Consider the following 15,380-nt stretch of genomic DNA (forward strand, 5'->3'; position numbering starts at 1 on the left):
TTCCATTGTGTAGATACTTTCTGCAGTGCCGCCCAGGGAGAGGTCTCACACTTGGTCACTGTGCATGCTTGTTATCTTGCTGGCAGGAGTGGCATTTCACAAATATAAGCCCCAGTAATATGCTGCCAAGAATGCTGTCATAAAATCTACCTGTTCTGTAGATTAAGCCATTGCAAGTGAATTGAAATAAATACTGTATGTCTGTTATGGCTGTTACAAGTCAAGTAAAATAAATACTATAAGATCAAGTTGCATCAGATTTTGCATATAAAATAAATACCTTTCCTCACCTCAGCAGGTTACACTTCTTTTTAGAAGTATTACTTTAAATTAGTACATGCTTGTGAGTAGAAATATATTCTTTTACATTTGTTCATGATAATCCATTACAGACATGAGTTTTGAATTCTTCCTGTCCTCAAATCAAATAAGGTTGGATTTTGTAAAAAGAATTCCCCCGAAGCTGCCAGAACCAAATCCTAACCGACACAACCAAACACAAAATTATTTATACAAATATGTATAAATTAATAAATCACAATGCGTACACCAACGCAAGACTCTTTTTACCTGGGTGTAGGTTCCACTGAGCCAGAGCGTGCGTATCTAGGTGAAAGTCGGGGAGAAGGTTTTGGTCTAGGAAGTGTGGAGAGTCCCGACGCAGTAGTTGAGGAGGAGGAGCCACTTGCAGGACGCTGGGAGGAGCGGGAAGGGGAGCCCCGTATGAGATCAACTGTGGCTGGACTTTTCATGGGTGAGGCTCGAGGCCTAGTAACTGATGATGACCGCACTGCTGTTTGCTAAAAAATTATGAAGACTAGTTATCACTGCCGCTTGCTATCTACGAGATGGATGGAAGCAATCTAAGCTCCTTAAGAAAAAATCTTGAGAACATATCCTACAACTAATGAGTATGAAAGTAAAGGAATTGTTTTAAAAAAGGAGAGAAACTGATGGTAAACAACAAATAAATCAACAAAACCAAGAGATTAACAAATAAACTGTAATTTGTATTAAAAAAAGACAAAAAAAAACAGAAACGTCTAAATTTCTCACTCTTGGGGAAGCCTGAGGAGCAGATGTGGGCCTTGCGGACGGAGGCGGACGCTGGGATCTCGAGGTGGAGTTTGAGCGGACAACCGCACTTGAACTATGTTGTGAGCGGGAGGATGAAGAACTGTAAGAATATAAGGGAGAAAGAAGTCAGTTTCAGTTACAATTGTGTGTTGTGGTAAGGAGGTGTAGTAGTTAGTTCAAACCAAAGATGCCAGTAAATTTTGGAGTGGTTTATATCAAGGTTCCTGGCTTGCAATAAAAATTTGAAGTGCAGGGATACTGTTTTTTCCTCTTCATCTTTTAGGCTAAATAAGACAATTATTGTATTTTAACCCAATGATGACGGGTGTCACATATATGTGACATGGCAAAAAGTGTGTAATGAAGGGGTGTCACACCCCTTAGAAGTCAAGGGTATAGTATAAGATCTTTTTCTTTGACATTTTCCTTGTGAACTCCTTCGCTGTGTATCGGACCATGGGAGGTAAGATGCCACAGAAGGAGTTCTGAATGGAGTTGGTGATGCTAATGATCGGTGATATATGGAGTGATCACTCGAGAAGCAGAAAGATCGTACGTCCTCTACATGAGGTCCCATCACAAACTCAGCAGTGAGGGCACTCTATTGCGTCTGTTCCAGACAGCAAGTGTCTTCACTGCTGCTGGTGCTCTGCCAGGGATTTTCAGAAGGCTACCCTCTGCAGATGTTCATATTGTCTTGTTGGTCTGTGCAACTATGGTTAATTTGAGGCCTGACACTTTGCAGCTTACTTGCCCAGTCTCCAGGATGGGTATTACTTAAGAGAGAGGTAGCTTCACGCAACATATTTTGACTTTTCCCACTCTCTTTTAGTTACTCTTTGTAAAGCTAGGGCCATTTTTATGTTTTATTTTTTGTGTTTTACTATATTTAGAGACATATCTGTCATATCATAGGCTCTATCAATGCTACATTTGACTAAAATTGTAGTTTAGGGTCAATATCAGCTCATTATTTTCTTTATACTTAGTGTAATAGAAGTACTGCTGTTTTATGGGAGGATAAAAATCAACTTTATTTTTTTGTATTGTGTATTGTCATGTACAAATACAAAAACATATAACCAATCAAAATGAAGGTAGGGAAAAGGAAAGAAACTTATGCTTATGACTGTGAGAGCCACAGTAAAAGGCATCCCTACTGGCACAGGGGCACATTGTAGACATTGGGCATGATTTGAGTCACCTTCCTCTTCCCTTTCTGCCTGTACATCCTTCATCTGTGGTATTTTAGAGCAAGAGGTCGGCAACTTGCCATGTGCCATCACTCTTTAAAGATGGGTGCCATTTAAGGTTCTCTCTCCTGCTAGTGCTTGAAAAAAGTGGTGTCATCCAGGTTTGGATGTTAGGTGAAACCCATTTTGCTTAATATCATGGCAATTATAGTAATTGTGACTGCAATTGTCATCATCACTCACTCATTACTCATAGCACAATAAAATAACACTGATCCAAAATCTCTGAACATCATGCCCATCATAAGGCCAGAGCTCCTGCGTAACGTATATCATTATACCCATAAGCAATGGGTTAAGCTAAAGATTCATAAATGACGAGGAAAAGATGTGAGTCTCAGTTGATGATTGTAGAAAAATAAGCTTGCATTGTATTGGAAATGGAAAGTGATGAAACAACAACTACAAGGTGTCAGTTACAAATTTGAGGACACTGTAACCACCTTACAAAATCAAAACTTATAAAATCCTTGTAATATCATAAAACACCTATGCTCATACATTTTTTACAATTACAATTATTAAGCACATTGTAAACCAATGTTTACATTGTAATTCCATTCACCAAATGACCATGAGAGAGCAGTTTGGCCACTGAATGACCAATCAGCAGTAAACCTATTAGTGCAGTAACCATCTGGAGGCCACAGATATTAGGAGCGAAGAGTGACAGAGTGAGAGAAATTGAGAGAGTGAGAGTGGGAGAGAAAAAGAATAAAATATCAAACAAATACATACTCATTCATTTTTATACGTACATTTAAATATAGGAGAATATAGGTATAGGTGCTAGTACACTCTGCATAACACCTTACATAGCAAATTTGATATCAAAAGACTCCTTCAAAATAGTGAGTTATTTAAAGCCTGGAACATTCTAAAATGCTAATTAGTGTTCATCTCATGTGAAGAGTATCTAAAGGTCTCTATTTCTTCTCAAAGCTCTACTTTGCATATGTGCGGCTGCTAACTCCAAGGGGTAACTAAGGTGCAAATTGTTGGACTATTTCTTGTTTTCTTCTTTGTATTGAGTGATTGGTTAAAAAACAAGATATTTGTGGCACACAGATGCATAATTAGATGCCTAATGGTTTAATTAGATGCCTAATGGTGTGACTGATATGACCAATCAAGCATTTTTGATGATTTTTCACCAATAGATGTCACAAGCTATTTTGATTTATTTCTGGGTTCATACCATTAACCCATTGCAGACGGAGATAAATTTGCTTGCCCAGCCTACAGGATAGGTTTTATTTTAGAGAGAGACCGCTTGAAGCAATATAATTTAAATCATCCCACTCTCTTTCAGTCATTCATTGTAAAACTATAGCATTTTTTGTGTTTTATTTTTTTGTGTGTTTTATTGAGTTTAGAGACTTATATGTGCCATATGACAGGCTCTATCAGTGCTGCAGTTGACTAAAATTGTAGTATATTATCCATATTAGCTCATTATTTTTTTTATACTCAATGTGATAGAAGTATTGCTGTTTTATGGGAGGACAAAAGGCAACTTTATTTTTTCGTACAATAAAGATAACAAGAAGAAGTTGGGAAGAGGAATGAAACCTGTGCTTGTGACTGTGAGTGCCACAGTGAAAGGCATCCATATTGGCACAGGAGCACATTTTTGACACTGGGTATGGATTGAGTCACCTTCCTCTTCTCGTTCTGCCTGCACATCCTTCATCAGCGGTACTTTAGAGCAAGGGTTTATCAACTTAGTGTTTGCCATCACTCTATAGACACAGTGCTTGCTAGAGACCGTGGATGGGTGCCATTCAAGGCTCTCTCTCCTACTGGTGCTAAGAAAAAGTGGTGCCATCTAGGTTTTGGACGTTAAGCTAGCATGATATTACGGTAATTATGGTAGTTATGACTGCAGTAGCTATCATCACTCATTCCTTTTTCATAGCAAAACAAAATAGCACAGTGATCCAAAATCCCTGAGCGTCATGACGCCCATCGTCAGGCCAAAGCTCCTACGTCATATATGTCATGACACCCGTACACAATGGGTTAACCCATTGGAGGTGGTTGACGTGATGACACATTTTGTGGTTTTTGCATCAGATGCCTGGAACGAGATATGAGGGCAAGCCCGGCGCTCGGGTTGAGCGAGTGGGCAGCCCAGGCTTGCGGCTTGTGCGTCCAAGAATCTTGAGGCTTATGTGTTCGAGAACCCTGGTATTGCGACCGTGCAAAGTCGGAATGGCCCCAGCGTGAATGGGTTAAAAGTACTCAGGAGTGGCTGTAAGTTATAAAGTGCTGTGACATCATGTGAAAACAGTTGAAATATTTGACCACCGGAAACTGAAGTCTAACTTACAAGTTGCATGGCCTAGCTGTGCAGGTTGTTTTGGATAACTGGTCCCTCGGGGGTAAAAACTGAAAACCTCCCAAGCCGAATGGGTCTCCAGTAGCTGAGACACACTATGATTTTAGGGAAAACATTTATAAACTATCTTTATGGTTGCCATTTTCTGTGTTCCATTGGTCTGTATCAATTATTGCTTTGAAAGAACCCAGAGGCTAGGAGGTATAACAGGGAGAGTTCTGCTTTTTAATCTATGGATCAGGTGCTCACCCAGTGATTTAACAGACTTGTAAGGAGGATAATGAGCTAATAACAATGTAAATAACAATCCTATGTGAAGTATGTATTATTCTAATAAATAAAGTCTTCCCAAAATGGCTTTATATTAACGATTAAAAACATTGTAGAATCTTAAAGTGACAGCCAAAATGTTGAAAACAGTTGAAGAAATAAAAAAAAAGAAAGCATCATGAACTACAAATAATGAAAATCAGAAGATTATATCTGTTTACCCTTGACAAAATACACAAAAAATAATGAAAGAAACTGATTTACAGCAATCACAACATAAATATCAACTCTATAATGATGAAAGAAATTACTCACCCCTGACTAGCAGCTCCATGACCCTGAGCAGAGCGTGCTGAAGCAACAGCTGCCTGATACTCTGGACTCATGATGCTCTCAGGAGCTGGGACGAACTTGGTCGAACCTGCTAGCTGGCTGTTGCTCTCTGAAGGGGGGGGACAGGGACATCGTAACACACAAGCTTTGAATGTAAAGACAAATATAGAAGGAAAAGGAAGAAGAAAAAGACAAAGGAAGGAAGAGAAATATGAAGACATATAAAGAAGTATAAAGAAGAACAAAGTTGGATGAAAGAAAAGAAAATTTTATCCTAAGATAATTCTACTTTGGAAATATTTTAAATTTTCTTAACACTTAAAAACTCATTTTGTAAAATTCAACCAATGAATGTGTCTCTGTACTCGGCCTTTATGAATATTCATATCTAAACATTGAATGGTTCTCAGGAAAACGGAAAAAAAAAAAAAAAAAAAAAAAAAAAAAAAACTAAACAAATAAATATAGAAAGAGACTTCTTTATTTTCCATCAAAAGATGGCTGTTGAACAACAATCAGAACTCTGCTGGAGGCTGTGCAATGCAGAAATGAAAGACTCATGTGATCTAGACTACAGGGTGAGGGTGCATACTAACATGACAACACACTTGTACAAGACTTGGTTAAATAATCTATGCAGTATAGTTAGAGAATACAACTTTCTTTAATGTCCATTTGCACATGATGCCACTGGCAGGCTTCATAAGCAAAGAAAAATTGTAGAGGATGTATAAAGAGAAATACAATCAGATGATATTATCAATTCTTTACCAAAAGCAAATAAGGAAAAACACCCTTACCTCCGTGTCTTTTATTTAGTCTTTTTGGTAAGAAAATAGCACCAACATTAACTTTTTTTTTTAACCGGTTGAAAATGCAGTCTTGTACAGCCATGTGTGTGATGTCAATAGCAGTGAATACTTGCGGAAAGAAGCACTACACCTCATGGGGGAGTACCTTGAGCTGCCACGTCCTCAAGCACCAGGTCCTTCTCATCCCCAAAGAGGCTGGTGGGCCTGGGGTGGCCAGTTGGTGGTAGAAGTGTGCGCTCACCCCATGCTTCTGCCTCCCCATTAGTCATGGGGCCTAGGTCCAGGCTGCGTGTCATCAAGCCACCACAAGGCTCAGGCTGTGCCAGGCTACGTGCAAGTTGCTCAGGGCCCTGGCTTTGCGTCATGGGGTCCAGCTCCAAACATCGCTTCATCTCCTCTTCCCCCATTGACCGAGACATAGGGTCTATGCCAAGCGACCGTGACATTTGTTCTGCGCCCAGACTCAGCGACATGGGGTCCACTTGCCCTCTGGGGCCATTGCCAGCTAACTGTGACAGGATGGCTGGGTCCATGCTCTGCGTCATCAGGCTTGGGGTGTCAGGTGTGCGCAGGTCCCCCCCATATAAAGTGTTCGACAGCTCCACGTGGTACGACTGGCTCTGCTGGGAACGTGAGCCTGAGTCGCTCCTTGTGGCCGCAGAGTGGGAGTGGGTACGGCGGTGGCACTCACGCACCGGGGCAGGGCGAGAAGGGGCTGTGGGGGAAGTGGAAGTCACTACTCCTGTGCCGGCTATTTACATAAGACACTAATAGTGATCATTGGATAAATTGATTAACCGCCAGAAAAACTACTTGATAACAGAATAGTGACAAATACATATACATCCACTCATTACAAATAATGTAGATATGTCTTTCTATATACATAATCTCTCTTATATATCTAGATATGCATGCATACATGTCTGTTTAACATAAAAAAAAAAAAAATCACAACAAATTCATTTTAAATCCTTTAATGTCCATTGCAAATAACTAATAACTTCTGAAAATAGTGTAAAACATGAACCCTGACCAGACACTACCCATAATAACAATCAACAAACCACAAAGCAGGTTAATTATATATGTGTAAGCTACTTACAAATTCATTTCATGGTGTAGGGTAAAATATTATTTTCCTCGTTTTTTTATTACTCTCATCTAAACCCCATAGGTTTAGAGGTAAATGTACCAAGAAAGTAATACAATCTAAATACCTTGGTAGCCACATAATATTTGTATATCTGAAATATTATCCTATCCATTGTTATTCTAATAAGCAACTTGTGACTATTTAATATAATTGAAATGTTTTACATTTCCTCACATCAAACTACTTTTAAAATAATATCACATGTTTGCAAACCTTACACTTAATGGTTTCTTCAAGAGTTCAAGAGCTAAATAATTCACAAAAAGCACTACCATACAGACTGGAAAGCGTAATTATTAATAAATTAATTTACTTGTAAGTATGTTCTGCATGAGACAGGAAACATAAATTTAATGACTCTAAATACCTATTTCTTGATTTCAGCAGTTTTAATGCCCTGGGAACAAAGAACTTTCATAGTCGTGCATTCATCAAAAAGGATCAACACCCAAAGAATAGTACAAACCAAAAATTTGTGATGGAAAACTCATGATACTGATTTGGATCACTACACGAGGAACTAGAACAACAAGCTTTAATTCTACACAAGCACAGACAGAGGAAGGCTAAGCTACAAAAGACAAAGAATCATTATTTTTTTTCAAAGTAGCACACAATAAACAACTGTCTTTTGTTGTCATACAAAAAAATAATACTGTATAGAAACATACAGTACGTAAAAAAAAAGGAAAGTTTTAATGGCAATAGTCCAGCCATTTCCACCTCACTCCTCAAAGTTCCCATAAAGAAGGAAATGTACAAAATCTGAATGTTGAAATCAAATCTCTTTCAAACAAATGCCATATTTGGATGAGCTTAAAAATTAGCCAAATGTCCAGGGAATTTTCAATACATACAAGTCTATTTAATCAAAACAAGGGTAATGCATGTCTCTGCTTTATAATTCATTCAACAACTTTTCTTCTTTATTTGAAAGAACAAAACAGCACACTTACTTGGATATCTTTTATATCCTAAGCGCTTATCTTTGCATAAACTTTTTGAAAAGTCTCGCAAGACATTATCTGAAATGTACATGGTCATTTGCATTTCCACCCAACAGAAGGCATATCAATACTTGATGAAGAACTTTATCCATTTTGAATATACTCCAAACATGTTCCTAGTCAGGGAGCATTTGTTTACCACAACAGAAAATGTTTGTGGAAAGCAATCACAATGCTTTGGCACTGTCACACATTTGCCATATTGCCTATACTATTGTGACATTTAAATGTGCAAAATCATTTGGTTCTGTGACAATGACAATAATACATAACCCAAATGCTGCTGTAGGAAATTTTAGACTTAAAAAGAATAAATACAAATTTTAAAAATGATAAAAAAGACATGTTAGGTAATGCAAATTTTAACTATCACTCTCTCTCCCTCTTTCCTCAATCCCTTTCTCTTTCCAAAACCTATTGCCGAAAGTTCAAGTATGTGTGAACTCATCATTCAAGCAACTGCAGCCAAGCAAGAAGAACTACAAGAGCAGACACTGGGGCAAGAGCAGGAATGACTGACCCGTGTTTCGTCTGAGGGAAGTTGACCTAGAAACACTGCGTCTGTGCATAGCGGGAGAGTCATGGTGGCTGCTGCAGCGGCTGCCTCGCCCACTGGATGACTCACTGTGGGAAAGATAATTATCTTAAATCATCTTAAAGAGATTTTGGTCAATTCTTACAAGGATTAATTTCACTGAGATATAGATTCTGTCAATGAATTGCTCTCCAAGAAAGATACTACTACTGAGTATTTCATGATCAGTAGCCTTAACCCATTCGCGCCGGCTGACGTGCTGTCATGTTTCGTGGTTTTTGGGTCAGATGCCAGCGACAAGATATTTGGTCAAGTCCGGTGCTCGGGGTATGTCATGACACCCATTGTTAGGCCAGAGCTCCTGTGGTAACATATGTCATAACACCTGTATGCAATGGGGGGGGGGGGTCTCTAGTATTATGATGTGTGAATGAAAGGGAGCTCAAAAAGTTCCAATATGTCTAGTGAAGCTTATCCAGTCTGAAATAAAACACATCTAGGGGGCCAGACAGGTACCACTTGTGTCTGTCCCGGAGATCAGTCAAGCAACTTTATCCCTGTCCACAATGGGTTAAGCATAGAGGTAACTTGTTGGATTGTGCCACTCTCGCCAGCTACATAACAGGAGCACACAGTGACTAAGCATTAGAACTCTACCTGTGCAATGCATTTGTTTACATTATTTTCACAAGTGAAATATGTGTCTATACAAATGGAACTCTTATGATTATATACATATTTAACAATGCAGTATATCTGGTTCTGTGTGGTATCAGATATACTGTGTGTATGGGTGGCTTTTTCTCCACTCCAATACTCCCTCAATACACCCTCCGAGCCAGCAGAGACTACACCCACAATCCCATCTCCTGCTCCCTTCCATGAGAACCCACTAATCTCCTTTAACCCATTGTGGATGGGGGATAGATTTGCTTGCCTAGTCTCCAGGATGGATTTTATTTCAGAGCCAAGCAGCTTCACACAACATACCTTGATTTTTCCCATTCTCTTTCAGTCACTCTTTGTAAAGCTAGAGCCCTTTTTGTGTTTTAGGTTTTGTGTGTTTTACTGTATTTAGAGAATTATATCTGTCATATCACAAGCTCTATCAAAGCTACAGTTGGCTAAAATTGTAGTTAGGGTCCCTATCAGCTCATCATTTTCTTTATACTCAGTGTAATAGAAGTATTGCTATTTTATGGGAGGACAAATAGCAACTTTATTTTTTCATATTTATGTAGTAATGAACAAATACGAAACATATAACCATTCACAATGAACATAACAAGAAGAGATAGGGAAGAAGAAGGAAACATGTGCTTATGACTGTGAGTGCCAAAGTAAAAGGCATTCATACTGGCACAAGGGTACATTAGGGTATTTCAATAATTGCAACTTTTGAAATGTCATTGTGACTGTACAAAAATAGGCTCCATATATCATAAAAATGAAATGTGAAAAAAATCAGCTTGATCTGATCTGATAGTTAGTTTTTGGTTTTTTCAATTTAATATATTACGCATTTTCCGGGCGACTTGGCGGCGCGGCGCCGGACGCGAGGTCACACACTCGAAACTTCTTCACTAACGTTTAGTGATGTTATTTTCCTAATGAATCGCAAGTTTGTTTTGGGTCTTTAGGTGAATTGTCCTTCGAACCGACCTGGAACCTAAATATTGCATGCAACAAATTGAAATTGCGCATCTTTCCTTACAAAATTGCTGAAACTTGGAAGACAATTTTGAAATTATTTTGACAGATGACTGACTTGAGAGTTAAATCTATTCACTAAAATAAAGGCCAAAAAACTAAACTTAATATAAAAATATTATATTAAAAAAACGAGGAGTAATTATACAAGGCTTCGTTTGGTGTTAATGTTTATTTTTTCTTTAAAAGGCAAAGACAAGGATAACATCGAGAGATTGAGAAGCAAAGTTAAAAAGAAGAAATAAAGTGGTTTTGAAGCTGGATGACTTTGAAACTGAATGAAAAGGAAGATAAAATGAAGAGGAAGGACTAAAATAGAGGAATATAAAATAGAGGAAAGATTCAACAGAGTGAAAACGATATAATTGAGATGACATGACAACGAAAACTTTTGAAAACATGAACTTAAAAAGAAATCCACTCCTGAAGACATGACAGAAGAATCTGAAAGATCAGATGACCACGGAAATACAAGAAAATATTTAACAATGAAATTTTTTAAATGCTTTTTTTTTCTTTTTTTATGTTTCTTACAGAGATTGATTCCTTTAGATACTTAAATTTGGTCAAAGAAAGAAAAGCAAAGATTCTATTGGTAAAAAAAGGATGACACTCTAGCTTCATTGAATATAAACCAATATGAAAAAAAACGAACATAACCTCAGGGAAATTAAGGAACGAAGTTTGATTTTGATGATTTAAATGATGAATTGGTCCATCTGTGGCCAATTAAATGAACTTTAATTTAAGGCTAAAGGAAGGTTCACACTCTGCCATACTGAATATAAAAAAATTTAATTCTCTTTAAATTGATTGTACAAAAAAAAAAAAAAAAAATATTATAGGTTATATTAATGTTTGTTGTTTATTGGTGATAGTTTGATAAGTTGGTTTTCAACATTACATGTTTGTTGTGTACTTGATGATAATGTTTTGGTATTTTTATGAATGACCAAAATGCTGATTTGCAAAGTTTTGGCCTTAAAAGATTAAAGATTTAATGATTTTGACACAGGGAAATTGTTTTGGCTGGTGAACAATATTGTAAGGTATCCCTTGTTTTTTTCTTTTTTCTGACATTTTTTGTTATTGATATTGCGAAAGATTAATACAAACAACAATGCATTGCATTGAGTCTCTGTATTTTTGTAAGTGTCGTTTGTAAGGTTGAAGATTGATGTTTGTTGATTTCATCAATGTGTATTTTCTGCATAACAAGTCATCTCATTTTCACTCTCATCTGATGTCTTTTTTGACATGGATGACAGCATACATGAGGAAAAATCCCTCTCTTGATATCTCTATCTTTGGAGTTCTTGTAGGATGATATTCCTTTATATGGAGGATACTGGGTAGAATATATAGTGGGTATTAGTGTTATGCTAATATAGTACCATATATTATTTATATCAATTATAGATATAGTAATAAATCAGTATTTCTTAGTTGTAATATAACTTTTATTATGTGTAATTAAAGTCTAAAAAAAATTAAAAGATTCTATTTTACTAATTGCATTTGTTGCATGTTTCCTTCCCATAATCAAAAAGCCCAAGTATTATTGCCCATTTTCCTTTAAAGAGTTATTTTAAAAAGAATTTACTTCCTACATGCTTATCAATTTCAACAAAAAATTTTTTTTTTTTTTTGTTTTTTTTTTTTTGGTTTTTTTTTTATTGAGATTTTAGACAATTTTATGAATTTGATATATTTAACAGATGCACAGGGGTTTAGTTCTATGTATGCTATTATAGATATTAATTCATAGTTTATTTTATTCTTACTGTATTTATTTATTATGATGTTATATATGAGAAATAATTTGTTTACAATAGGGGTCTGTTTTTTTACTATGTTTTTTTTATAATTTTATACTTATACAGTGAAAAAATACATTAAATAAAAAAAGAACCTGTGAGAGGAATGTTGTTTTTTGTGTTTATGAAGAATCCATATATACAAGTTAACATATTGGCACAGGAGTACATTTTAGACACTGGGTATGGATTGAGTCATATTCCTCTTCCCGTTCTGACTGCACATCCTTCATCTGCGGTACTTTTGAGCAAGAGTTCGTCAACTTAGTGTGTGTCATCGCTCTATAAAGATAGTGCTTGCTAGAGACCGTGGATGGGCGCCATTCAAGGCTCTCTCTCTTGCTGGTGCTAGGAAAAAGTGGTGCCATCTAGGTTTTGGACGTTAAGCTATCACGGTATTACGGTAATTATAGTAATTATGACTGCAGTAGCCATCATCACTCATTCCTTTTTCATAGTAAAATAAAATAGCACAGTGATCCAAAATCCCCGAACGTCATATACGTCAGGACGCCCGTCGTCAGGCCAAAGCTCCTACGTCATGTATGTCATGACACCCGTCTGCTGTGGGTTAAATAAATCAACATAATTTGAATACATCGTTAAGTAATTACTGCTAAAATGACGAAGAGAATATAGAAAACGGGAATTTCACCCCAGACTAATCTAATTATTTAATCATATTTTTCGTATCTTTGAGTTAAAAGTGCAATAGGTAAATATTGATAAAAACAAATAAAAATGGTGTCACTAGTCATGAAAAAATAAATGGAGCCTACTTCTGAACAGTCCCCGTGAATTTGAATGATTTTTCAAAAATCACCAATTATTGAAATACCCTAGGGTACATTGTAGACATTGGACATGATTTGAATCACCTTCCTCTTCCCTTTCTGCCTGCACATCCTTCATCTGCAGTACTTTAGAGCACGAGGTTAGCAACTTGCTGTGTGCCATCGCTCTAAAAAGATAGTGTTTGCTAGAGACGGTGGATGGATGCCATTCAAGGTTCTCTCTCCTGCTGGTACTAGAAGAAAGTGGTGCCATTTAGGTTTTGGATGTTAGGCGAAACCCATTTTAATTAAACCCTTATCGATGGGACTGTTTTGTCTTCAAATGGTAGAAACGCTGGGATATTTCAAACGCGTAAGTCTAACGCCTTGGGTTATTTACCCACACTGGCTGCGGCCAAGCGCTACATGCCTGATCACCCGGCGTGCTGCCCAGGAGGATAGTCAGGACAAAATATCTGGTCCCTGCTGGCTGGTGCTACCACCACTTGATGTCATATCTTGTTACTTGCTGTTAATGGGTTAACCAGTTAACAACAGGTGGCGTGTATTTTCGTCATACATGATGCAAGAGCTCTGGCCTGACAACGGGCATCATGACACTCGGGGATTTTGGATCACTGTGTTATTTTATTGTGCTCTGAGTAATGAGTGAGTGAGGTTGACAATTGCAGTCATAATTACTATACTTGCACTAATATTAAGCAAAATGGGTTTCACCTAAATTCCAAAACTTAGATGGCACCACTTTCTTCGCATACCAGCAGGAGAGAGAGCCTTGAATGGCACCCATCTATGGTCTCTGGCAAGCAGTATCTCTATAGAGTGATGGCACATAGCAATGGACCCTGAACTACAATTTTAGTCAACTACATAATTGAGAGAGCCTGTGATATGACAGATATGTCTCTAAAAATAGTAAAACACACACACACATAAAAAAGTGTGTGTGTGTGACAAAAAGAGAGCGGGAAAAATCAAGGTATGTTGCGTGAAGCTCCCTCGCTTTGAAACAAAATCCATCCTGGAGCCTGGGTAAGCAAATCTATCCCCGTCGTTAATGGGTTAACATTATGGCAATTATAGTAATTATGACCACAATTATCATCCTCACTCTCTCATTACTCATAGTATGATAAAATATCACATTGATCCAAAATCCCCAAATGTCATGTATGTCATGATGCCCATCGTCAGGCCAGAGCTCCTGTACACAATGGGTTAATACAGCTGATGCGGATGAATTACTAGTGAAATTTATTCATTTATTTTTTACTGTATATATCAGTACATAATTCATTATTGTAAAATGAAAGTCCTGCCCATTGTCATTCATTATTAACCTGTTAAAGACAGGACATTATACTGGGGTATTTCAAAATGCACGGTGTAAGGCTGCGGGCTATTTGTCCACTAAAGGCGCTGTCACACTAGCCTATTTTCCGTCGTTTTTATTTCGTCAATTTTCAAAAATTGTCAATTTTTCGAGGCGCGCAGTCACACTAGGAGCCCTCGGCTTAGTAATGCGATACTCGCATCGCATTTGTAAACAATGGCGCCGAACAAGCGATAGTGCGCGGTTATGCTAGACTTTAGCCGTTTTAGCAGATGCTGAGCGTAACAAGAAAAAGCAATAAAATATTCTAATTCAAGTATTCTTCTGAAGGGCCTGTATCCATCCACAGTCCATTGTTTTTCAAAACTGGAGGAAAAATAGCGCGCTCTGCGGCTGACGGATGTAAACAATGAAGTCCAGCACTTAAAACAAATTTTATCTAATGAAATAAAATTTAGATTTACATACTCCTCTATGTCAATTTTAAGCTATAAATATGAAAAGTAAATTTCATTATATTTGAATATTATTAATGATTTAAAACAAATACGAACATTTAAAAATATAGTTCTTGATTTGATTATGCTTGGCCAATAGGACGACGGGAATGCTTCACGCGGAAACTCGGAATATCGTCTGACTAAAAAGATGCCAATTTGCTCAAAAATTGACAATTTTTCAGAAAATTGACGGAAAAGTGCTAGTGTGACAGCGCCTTAAGGCACTGGCCAGCCAATATGCATCCTATTGCCAGGTGTGACAGCCATACAGAATGCCATGACATGTGTCCCCATCAGGAAGACCAGCCAGGCCATGAAGTGACTTCACATTATCCGTCATTATCGGGTTAATGTAGGGTAGCTTTTTCAACTTTGATGCTCTAATGTTCAATAATCATATGGTATACCAGAGTGTAAAACACAACTTTTCAAATATTATAGA

General features: G+C 37.4%; 1 protein-coding gene across 4 annotated transcripts in view; it reads right to left on the bottom strand.

Annotated features, from left to right (window-relative positions):
• The window catches only part of Cep97 (centrosomal protein 97kDa), a 47,472-nt gene that overhangs the window by 13,511 nt on the left and 18,581 nt on the right, over positions 1 to 15,380 (bottom strand). For 2 of the 4 annotated variants that reach the window (XM_043018256.2, XM_043018255.2), the window contains exons 9-13: positions 8,770 to 8,873; positions 6,232 to 6,801; positions 5,257 to 5,383; positions 1,057 to 1,177; positions 571 to 695 (exon numbers count right to left, since the gene is read on the bottom strand). In XM_043018256.2, coding sequence (XP_042874190.1) covers positions 571 to 695; positions 1,057 to 1,177; positions 5,257 to 5,383; positions 6,232 to 6,801; positions 8,770 to 8,873 — 1,047 coding nt within the window. Of the gene's footprint in view, positions 1 to 570; positions 801 to 1,056; positions 1,178 to 5,256; positions 5,384 to 6,231; positions 6,802 to 8,769; positions 8,874 to 15,380 lie in introns of all 4 variants that reach the window. The other 2 variants (XM_043018254.2, XM_043018253.2) reach the window with 1 other exon arrangement.

The sequence above is a fragment of the Penaeus japonicus genome, unplaced genomic scaffold, assembly GCF_977035675.1.
Source record: "Penaeus japonicus unplaced genomic scaffold, GWHDUDI00000001_assembly GWHDUDI00000001, whole genome shotgun sequence".
Taxonomy (NCBI): Eukaryota; Metazoa; Arthropoda; class Malacostraca; order Decapoda; family Penaeidae; genus Penaeus; species Penaeus japonicus.